Genomic DNA, 10,903 nt, shown 5'->3' with positions numbered 1-10,903 from the left:
ATGGGTTAGATGTAATAATAACCTCTCCTTTTTTGGTGCCACTCCAGTGGAGTTTTGTAACGTCAGGTAATGGACTTTATGCACACCTCCTCTACAATGACCAAGCTCGAAAAAGCAATTAGAAGCCAGCAGAAGTGACTCCCCGAGGACTTAATGAGCGACGGAGCGATGGAAACTGCAACCTGAAGAGAAAAGTCTGGGTTGAACATTAACCTTGCTAAATAGAACTGGGACCGGAATCACATGCTGCATAATTAGTCATTCATTGGCGGTGTTCTAATAGCTTGAAAATAATCCACTCCATGTTTGATGATCTGGTATTAGACGCTAAATATTATTCTGCAAAAAAATAAATAGATACAGACAAAAAAATGGGAATAAAGTAGTTTATTTCCACAGTGTTGCAACCAAACAGAGTTGAATTTAACAGTGTTCACTGTGTTTTTTTACTTTAGACTCCTCCCATAATACGACACACGACCTCTCATTGGTGGGCAAACTTCTAAAGTCTAAAATAATACTTCTAATATAATTTAAAGTGCTTTAAGTAAATAAGTATAGGCATGAAAGTCAGTGATTAATACTGTATTGTTGTTGTTGAGCTACTAATTATGGCGTCTTCAGACTAAAGATTGCATTTACGCGATAAACATAAAAATGTTTACTTCTGCAAGTTTTTAACTAATTTGGAAATTGTCCAAATACCTTTACAAAGAATCAGTAAAGTTTTTAGTCATTTCCAAGTAAAGGAAAGCTTTAAAAAAAGTCTTAAAATGAAAAGTTAGATGGCAAATGACTTGGATAGGTAGCACTTCATTGAACCACAAACTGTAGTACTTTTCTTTGTAAAAAATAACCCAGAAAAAAGCATAAAACAGTTTTTATCCTATTTCATTGTTGGCCAGGAAGTCATTTAGTTGAAGGCATGTCAGCAAAGACAGCCTTTTAGTTTGATTCCTTTCATAAGCCTAAGAATTTTTTCTCCATCCGACCAAGCGGTGAGCTCAATGGATTGAGTACATAGAAAGGAAGCTAGTGTAGTATAAGTAGCCTATTTTGTTGTTTGAACAAAAACATTTTACTGCTTTGACCAAGTGGCAAGAGGCTTTCTACCAATTAAAAGTCATTAACAAAAAACAGGGGAACCAAAACAACGACTTAGTGGCTAGTATTGCCAAATGTGCACCAGTAAAATATCCCAGTTTGAATATTTTCCTATAACTAGTTGAAATGAATATTTCCAGATTTTTACTCACTATGCTTTCTTAATGAAAGTTGAGAATTTAAGATATCTTTCTCTTTCTGTTTCTCTATATCTCTCCATCTCTCTCTCTCTCTATCTCTCTCTATCTCTCTCTATTTCTCACTATTTCTCTCTCCCTCTCTCTCTCTCTCTCTCTCTCTATCTCTTTCTGTTTTTCTCTCTCTTCTGGAAATTCTGCCCCTAGTTTGAACTTGTATGATAATCAGATTCCTCGAGGCTTACACCCTCCTCTGCCCCACTTTCAATACAATATTCCACACTCATATTCCAACTCGTCACACGATAAACACAACGAGTCTCCACTACCGTTTTCCTTCGAGCCACACCCCTGCAGACAGTTAAAAAAAAAAATAATGCACAATTTCAATAGTAACCTACGACACCTCTTCCCCTGATCCCTTTTTATCCGTACAAAACAGTCCTAAACAAGAGTCGAACATGTTGCCTTCCCTCAAGAACGAATCGATGGACGGTGGCGTGCTCTTAAACAAAACGGGAGCATTGATGAGGAGATTACAGCAGCGTTCTGTCGGGGGGTTGGTGGGGAAGGACGGCACGGCTCCTGCTTTTGCTTCCCCTCCTACCCCGCAGACAGACGCGTCTTTGGCACTCATTGATTTCGGAGTTGGCATTAACGAGTGTGGAGCGACACGGCCGAGAGGGACGAATTAGGGAGTTGGGATGTGTGGCCGTCCCTCCCCCAGACCGCGGTGTGTCCAAACAAACGTATTCCGGCTCTCCCTTTGCGGTATCCTACATTTCATTTGCTTTTGGTATTTGGCGCAAGGCAAGGCTCTTTAACAAAAAAATGGCTGAGTGTTAAGACCTACTGTATGCATGCATGTACATCTATGTGTATGTATATATGTGCTTATATATATGTATGTGTATGTATATATGTGCTTATATATATGTATGTGTATGTATATATGTGCTTATATATATGAATGTGCATGTAAATATGTGCTTATATATGTGTGTATATGTATATTTATATATATATATTTCACCAGCATGCTTACTTATTTATATATTTATTCATGTATTTCTTTACTTATTTATTTATTCATTTACTACCTATTTATGTCTAAAATGTATTTTTCTGTGTCTGTATTCTCACCCTCTTGCTACAATGACAACGAAATTTCCCAAATACAACTTGAATAAAGTTATCCAATCCAATTCAATGTTAACCCTTGTTTCCATTATAATTACTATTTATTTTCGGTTGAAGTTCAAAGTTCCCCCTTTTTTTGGAACGTAATGCCAATTCAGATTCAGTCCTGGATTTGGAATTTGATTTAAAAAGAAAGTTGCTATATGCGAGTAAAAATGAAATGGAAATATTCCAATGGGTTAAACGACAATATGTCCATCTAGTGTTCCTAGTTAAGTATTTTGACGACCGCTTTCCACTAACTACTGACAAATTACTTTGAGCGAATACAAGCTCCAACCTAATTGTAAAGCTGTAAATGGTTGTCTATGTCCCATGATTGACTGGCGTCCAATCCGGGCGCGAAAACCTAATTAGGAGAAGCGCTATACAAAATGGATGAAAGTCTTTGTAAAGAAGAACAGGCCTGGTATTGGATCTCATTAGCGACTTTATATATCACTGCTGTCTGCCACTGAGCCGACACGAGTTCTTTCCTGTCCGTCTTTCACCATTTCTGTTGTGACTCCCTTTTTCAGCACGTTTCGTTTTTTTTAGCCTCGATATGCCCCGCCTCCCAGCGACACCGTAAAGGTCAGGTTTGTGTTGTATCTTTAAATTGGCACGTCAACGCAGGTTAGGGGTTTCGGTCGTGCCGGGGCAGGAAAAGCTTGTTTTGCTGGTCAAGTGGACAAGTTGGACAACAGAAGGGACTAAAAATGATTTGTGCAGGGTTAGAAATGACACCTGCAAAACCTTAAGGCTTATAATCTCTCGGTCATGGGTTTTTACACACTAGTTGTGTCAGAATATTCAAAAATAAATGATCTAGTTATAGATATTCTTCAAAAAGATTGACTTAATGGCAGGGCAGGATCGTGACTCAATGGAAACGGAGTAAACTTGAATACAGAATTAAAAATACATGTCATTTGTCACTTGGTCAAAGAGGTTTTCAGTAAAATTTTTGAAACAAAAGAATAAAATAGGCGACTTACCAGTTGTTCCACTTGCTTCTACGTCGTCAATCCACTCCGCTCAAAAAATACAAGCTTACATCGGCAGTTGTATCAATTTCCTACAACACATATTAACCATTTTCCGATAAGACAATTGATTGGTTGAGAAAATTAAAAAGGAAACCGAAGAAAAAGTGCAAAGAGACCATCCACCCGTGAAGTCAATTGGTAGCAACACTAGCTTTCTGGCCAACAGCTGAAATAAAAGTGATTTAAAAACATGGTGTAAAATAACATGAAAATAGATCTTTCATCACTAAATCCATTGATAAATAATTGATCCATAACTGCAATGGACCCAGTTATTCTTAATATTCAATATTTCAAGATTTGCTCAGTGAAGTCAGATATTAAGGCTAATAATAATATATATATATACCTATATACATATATATGTATATATACACATATATCCATATATATACACATATATACGTATATACATATATACACATATATGTATATATACATATACGTATATATACATATACGTATATATATACATATATATATACATATATATACATATATATATACATATATATATATATACATATATATATATATATATATATATATATATATATATATATATATATATATATATATATATATATATATATATATATATATATATATATATATATATATATATATATATATATATATATATATATATATATATATATATATATATATATATATATATATATATATATATATATATATATATATATATATATATATATATATATATATATATATATATATATATATATATATATATATATATATATAATTTAAACTAAAGACAGGCCTATAAAAAATATTTTTCACTTAGCTTGTCAATTAATTAGATTCTCCAGCCCATCAACAATATAATTTAATCATGCGAGTATTAAAACAACAAACCAAAGGTGTCATTGCTCTCAGTAATAAAACCATTTTAGAAAGTTATTACTTACAAATTAACTATTTTTAAAAATAAATAGATTTGCAAAACATGGAAAAAAAGGTCATATTTTACCCACCTTGTGCTTTAATGCTTGTAAAAGTGACGTGTGTGCAGACTTCTGGGTTAGATAGAAAACTGCATGCAGTCCACCATGTTGCAGTTTCTTCTATTTTGGGTTGACTTGGGACGCCCCGTCGGAGATCTTTGGCTTGGGGGGACGCGAGAGTCGCCGTTGGGGGCCCGCGTTGAAGCAAGGAAGGCCTCTGGACGGAGGGGGAAGCCGTCTAATCCCGGCGGAAAAGGGTGACGAGTTGAGGGGTCGTGGAAGCTGACCGAGGTCACATGACGCGACTTCAGGGCTTTGAACCCGAATGGCGGCATCCCCGATTTGTTCACTGCGGTCCTGACTGGTGGTGGGGATGGTTTTTACTGGCCTTCCCGTGCAGAAACGCTCGCTGATGTTGAAAGGTATTTGAAGCTGCAGGAAAAGAGCAAAAAGGAAATTCCAAAGGATTAAAAGATGAGGATAAAATAGTTATGAAAGGGCAGAATGAGCCACTCGCAGTCGTTTTATGATGGCGTTCCAGAAGTGGCACTTTTCTTGTTTAAGGTCGCTCAGTCATTTGAATGTTTTTGCAGTGGCAAAACAAAATTTCAGACTCAAAAGAGCTTCTATTTCTCTAGCTGGTTTATTTTGCTTTTGACATTAGAGTGTGTTGGCAATGTCAGTTATTGAACTATTCCTGGAAAGGGAGACACAAAGTCATAGAAGAAGAAGAAGCCCTGATTCAGCATTTGGTAAGTCTTCTATGTGACTTGCGATTGGCGTCTTTTGAAGCTCTTTGACGAGACACTTCACAACCAATCGGAAGATCACGGTGGCACCTATGTGACAAAGTGTTGAGCCAAATCTAAAAGTAAAAATATGATATGTCAGGACAGCCACAAAATACTGTAGAAGTACTCTTGACTACAGGGAGTCCCTAGACCTAAGATGTCATCGAGTCCCCTGCCTTTTACTAATTTTCTATTCATTTTTAAACATTATGTTCCCAAAAAAAGGGAAACTTTGAGCTTCAATTGAAAATAAATGGTAATTATTATGGAAACAAGGGTTAGCATTGGATTGAATAAGTTTGTTTATCCCGTATTTGGGAAATTTTGTTGTTACAGTAGCAAGAGGGTGAGAATACGGACACAGAAAAAGACATTTCAGACATAAATAGATAGCTAATGAGTAAGTTAATAAGTAAATACATACATATACATACATGTATGTATAAACATATATACATATACATACATACATGTATGTATACAAACATATACATGTATACAAACATATACATGTATACAAACATATACATGTATACAAACATATACATGTATACAAACATATACATGTATACAAACATATACATGTATACAAACATATACATGTATACAAACATATATACATGTATACAAACATATACAAACATATATACATGTATACAAACATATATACAGGTATACAAACATATATACATGTACACGTGTACAAACATATATACATGTACACGTGTACAAACATATATACATGTACACGTGTACAAACATATATACATGTATACAAACATATATACATGTATACAAACATATATACATCTATACAAACATATATATACATGTATACAAACATATACATTTATACAAACATATATACATGTAGACATTTATACAAACATATACATTTATACATGTATACAAACATATATACATGTATACAAACATCAATATGTATACAAAGAACGGCAAAATGAAAGTGGTACAAACACTTATCAGTAAAAAAATATGCTTAATCGACCTTACCTCGTTTGTAACTAAATGCCGTTTTAGGGTCACATTGACCTTTTATCACCGAGAGTCAAAGTCAAACAACTTCTGGTTAACATAAGCTAAAGTTAAAGAGGGCAATGTAAGCAATTAATGATCCTCCACCGAGACAATTCAAGTGGGCTGGAATGATTACGGTGGAAAAACGCAAGACCGGACCTCTGACCCGGCTGGCCTATAGCGTTTACCAAAGGACACACGCTGTTCTAAGGTAACTTTGACCTTGTTGCAATCATTCCGGCAGCCCAGAAGGAAGCTAAGGAGGCTTATTAGATAAATCCAGTCAACAAGATACGACGGTGCAGCTGCTCAGGTCAAAACACAAGCAAACGCTGCAGCGTCAGTGTTCATCTCGCAGTGCATAAATACAGCTTTCTGGATGACCCGTGACCTCCCCGTGAGGATGAATTCTAACTTAGTTGTGTTTGTGGGGGATTCTTGAAGGCACAGGCGCTTTACTTGCGCTATGCGTCTGAATAGTGCCTGGAGCTATCGAGAGCTATTAACAACATGAAGCGTGGTTCAACACAGCCGTAAAGGCAAGATTCCGTGCCGGTCATGCCACTGACGTTTGTCTCGCACGTGCTAGCTTTGTATGTCCGAGACCACAGCACCATCTGCTGGTCCACCAGCCAAAAAAAATGTTTACTCAAGACTCCCAGTCGCATTCGTTTGATTTTTTGCAGAGCAAAACAAGGTTTGGGTTGAAACCTTGGAGAGATACGCATCTAATAATATGTACAGTTGTGATTGGATTGGTGTAAAAATTGTACTGCATTTTAACAAAGAATGTAGTTCCTGTCTGGTATATCATCCCTGTTCTGTATGTAGTAAATGGTTTAAGTAATATTGCAAACATTTAGTATTTTTACAACATTAATGCAATAGAACTAGAGAGAGTATTTTTTATACATGTCTGATTGTTTATAGTATGGATAAAATAATTTGACTGACTGAATCTATTGTTTTAATCATTAAGAACTGAAATTTCCTTTGGGTTGTTCCTTATTGGTACTCGGGGTGCTTAAATCAGATAAAATGAGTGTATTTCAAAAACAACATGATGCAATAACTTACACAGTTATAAACAAAGTTTTGGAGCAAAGCAATTGCAAAGTACTTTAAAATTAAGCCCCCAAAAAACATCAGAATGAAGGAACGGAAACTGAGGGGTGTCCAGCAAGTGTTTATCTTGACCGCCTCCTATTGACAGATTTCTGTCACTAAGACAAAGAACTTTAAGCCGTAAGTATTTAAATTTACACTCGAAAATAAGGTACATTCCCAAAATTCCTTATCTTAATTTCCCTTGAGTATATGACCAAAGTTTTTCTCTGCAGAAACGAATCACCGCCAAATAACCATAGGAGGCGGCTCTCCATTTCCAAGTAGGACGAGACCGGCACATGTACTTTATAGTTTGTAGGAAAAATAGGGATTGGGATGCCAGAGCACGGTTTAGTCAGGAGACGTGGCTTTTTTTTCGCGAAACACACCACAATCAAAATACCTGAACAGTAGAACTCACCCGCATGGAAGATGAAACCAGTGCATGCAACGTCTGGTGGCATTTGAAGAAATGAAAGGAAATCAACTGAAAGTACTGTAAAGGAGTTCCTGGTGTACAACAATGTTAAATAGCTAACATTTCTAACCAGAAAATGTGCAGTGTTTGATATATTAATTTAAAGATTTGCTGTTTTAGCATCGATTAGCAATTGAAGACTACTTTTCGACCTACGTAAAACTGTTGTAAACCAAGAACTACCATATATGGACTTTAGTCTTAGGACCCACATGTTTTTTTTTGTTTAGAAAAAAAACTTTTCCGTTCTTACTTTCAATACAAGGCATGCTAAAATGCAAATAGTGTCTAAAAAGATCGCCTTAAATGTGAATGGCGGAATTGCCGCACTATAAATTGCAATTTATGACTTTTTAAGCTACTTAGAAGAGAATTTAATGCCAATTCTGAGACAAATTTCATAGTCAACCTTGCAAAAAAACTGCCTTCAACTCTAAAATCTCAGAAAATTTTAAAGACAATTTCACTCGACACATTTTAATTTAAAACAGATAGAATTTTAAGCGTACCCCTCCTCCACTGCTAAAAAACAATAAAAATACTTGATTCTCAGAGCCATATTGTACATTTTCATAAATATCTTGTCTTAGAATATTTTTTCTATTCTTATATTCGATTTCATACACATACACATTTGTATTTTCTGTAGTATAAGTGGAATGGTGTCCCAATACTCAAGTCCTTATATCAAATAAAGTATTAAAAGATCTAGGCTAGAAAAAAAGACATATTACAACTAAAAATATAGACAAACTAATGGAAACTAAAGCATGCGGATGAAAAGAAGGAAGGCATGCTTGAATGGGTCAAGATATTTTAGAGAGAAGTTCTACCATACCATGCCCGGTCAGTGAAGTACTGCACTAGGTGTTCCACTCCTTGTCACGGTCATTATGTGTGGGCAGAGTTAAAGAAGGAAGATGAGTAAAGAAGGTGTTAGAAAATGAAGGAATTTAAGAGAAAAGAGAGAAAGAAACTCGCTATGTTTAGAGGAAATTCAATGGATTTCTAATAGACAAATATAGGACCATTTTAGCAAAAAAATAGACTATAATCAACAGTATGTTTATTCCTAAATTAAATACTCTGGAATAATGTATATTTGCTATGCTTATTTATTTTTAAAATATGTCTAGAGGTGTCAACAATACTGAAATAATTAATTTCACCTTCCCGATTGATTGAAAAAAAATCTATTATTTTCTTGCAAGTGTTCTTCATTATATTCCTTTTTATTTGTAAATATTACCAGCAGTGGCTGCAATTTTCTCAAAGGACTCACTAATTAATGACTGAGTGAAACAAACCCATGATTTTTCTGTCCGAAACCTTACTCTTAATAAATAAAAATAATAAAAAAGACTGCAATTACATAAAAGAACACTTCAGCCTCAAAGTACTGTAGTTGCAATTGTAGTATGCAGAGGGGAAAAAACACTGCCAAGTAGGATGTGTTATTCACCAAATTATTAGAATTCAAGTCCTACTAAGACCCGAGGGGGTACATGACGGAATAGGATAGATTGGATTTTGCTGTGCCAGCGACCCTGGTCCTCTTCTTTGTAAAATAACCCCTAAAAGCCAGAAGCCAGAGTCGCTATCTACTGCTTGTAGGAAGAGTTTCAGGGTGTAAAAATGTGAGGTATCTACTATTCAGTAGGGGCAATGTTAATGGAGTCTGAGATGCCTCTGTGTCAAAGGTTTTCTCTCTTTCTAGCTTATGTTGATTTGGTGTTCGGTTCGTAAAAATTACCTGGTGATTATGTTCTTTGCGACTTACTTTGACTAATTCGACTCGTCGCATGATAAACACAACGAGTCTCGACTACTGTTTTCCATTGACTTAATGGAAAACAGTAGTCGAGACTCGTTGTGACTCGAAGAGGGCGCATGACTCAATTTGAGTCATGCGCCCTCTTCCAGATTCCATTTTTTCTGTTGTCAGTTCAAAAATAATTGTGTAAAATCTACAGATATATTTTAAAAAAAGCTAAAATATACATTGTTTTAGATCTATAAAAAACTGAATATTCAGGGCTTTTAATCCTGTTATTTTAATCCATTTTTTTCTATGTTTTTAGTTCAAAAGTAATTTTGTAAAATCAAAAAATATATTTAAAAAAGTTAAAAATATACATTGTTTTACATCTATAAAAAACTGAATATTCAGGGCTTTTAATCCAGTTTTTTAATCCATTTTTTCTATGTTTTTAGTTCAAAAGTAATTTTGTAAAATCAAAAAATATATTTAAAAAAAGCTAAAATAAACATTGTTTTAGATCTATAAAAAAACTGAATATTGAGGGATTTTAATTTTAATCCATTTTGTTCTATGTTTTTAGTTCAAAAATAAGTTTGCAAAATCGAAAAATATATTAAAAAAAGCTAAAATAAACATGGTCTTAGATCTATAAAAAACGGAATATTCTGGTCCTTTTAATCCAGTTTTTTTAATCCATTTATATATTTTTTTAAAAATCTAAATATTATATCTAAAATGGTCCGACCCACATTAAATCAAGTTGACATTTACACCCCCACGAACCAACCCGAGTCTGGCACCCTTTTGGATCACTAGAAGATTCCCTCGTTTAATCATTGTGTAAAAACATGTGATTGCAGGACTTTAAACCCCCAAATAAAGCCTGTAATTTGCATAAGATATGAGATGACTTGGTGTTATTAAATGCAAAAAAAATGTAGCAGGAAAGCAGGTTAGTGACTCACTCTGTCTGCGCTGGTGCATGCCGGCATAGGTGGAGGCCTGGTTCTGTGGCGAGGGGGTGGGCAGCACACCCTACGCGGGGACAAAATACAAAAGCATGACCAAGCGGGCGGGACAAGCAGACATGGACATGGCGGAAAAGATTAATAAAGCACACTAGCGACAAGTAAACATGTCATATTTCTATTCACTGTGTTTGTCATATGACAGAGAGGCCACGGATTGCACAGCATTAGAAGTATGTGCAGGACACAATGTTCTATTGTTAGTCCAGTGAGGCCTAAATTGTTAAGTTGGTGTGGCAAAGTGGGGGAACCGGGGCCA

At 35.2% G+C, this 10,903-nt stretch overlaps 1 protein-coding gene across 7 annotated transcripts in view; it reads right to left on the bottom strand.

Moving 5' to 3' along the window:
• Positions 1 to 379: 379 nt before the first annotated feature.
• The window catches only part of ccser2a (coiled-coil serine-rich protein 2a), a 41,705-nt gene continuing 31,181 nt past the window's right edge, over positions 380 to 10,903 (bottom strand). For 2 of the 7 annotated variants that reach the window (XM_077729676.1, XM_077729675.1), the window contains exon 10: positions 4,274 to 4,872. In XM_077729676.1, the coding sequence (XP_077585802.1) occupies positions 4,561 to 4,872 (312 nt within the window). In that variant the 3' untranslated portion in view covers positions 4,274 to 4,560. Of the gene's footprint in view, positions 3,499 to 4,273; positions 4,873 to 4,943; positions 5,306 to 7,797; positions 7,831 to 8,692; positions 8,733 to 10,581; positions 10,652 to 10,903 lie in introns of those variants that run through there. The other 5 variants (XM_077729679.1, XM_077729677.1, XR_013328061.1 and 2 more) reach the window with 5 other exon arrangements.

Source organism: Stigmatopora nigra, chromosome 12 (assembly GCF_051989575.1).
Source record: "Stigmatopora nigra isolate UIUO_SnigA chromosome 12, RoL_Snig_1.1, whole genome shotgun sequence".
Classification (NCBI taxonomy): domain Eukaryota; kingdom Metazoa; phylum Chordata; class Actinopteri; order Syngnathiformes; family Syngnathidae; genus Stigmatopora; species Stigmatopora nigra.
Note: the sequence above shows the minus strand (reverse complement) of the source record. Positions and strands in the feature narration are given on the sequence as shown.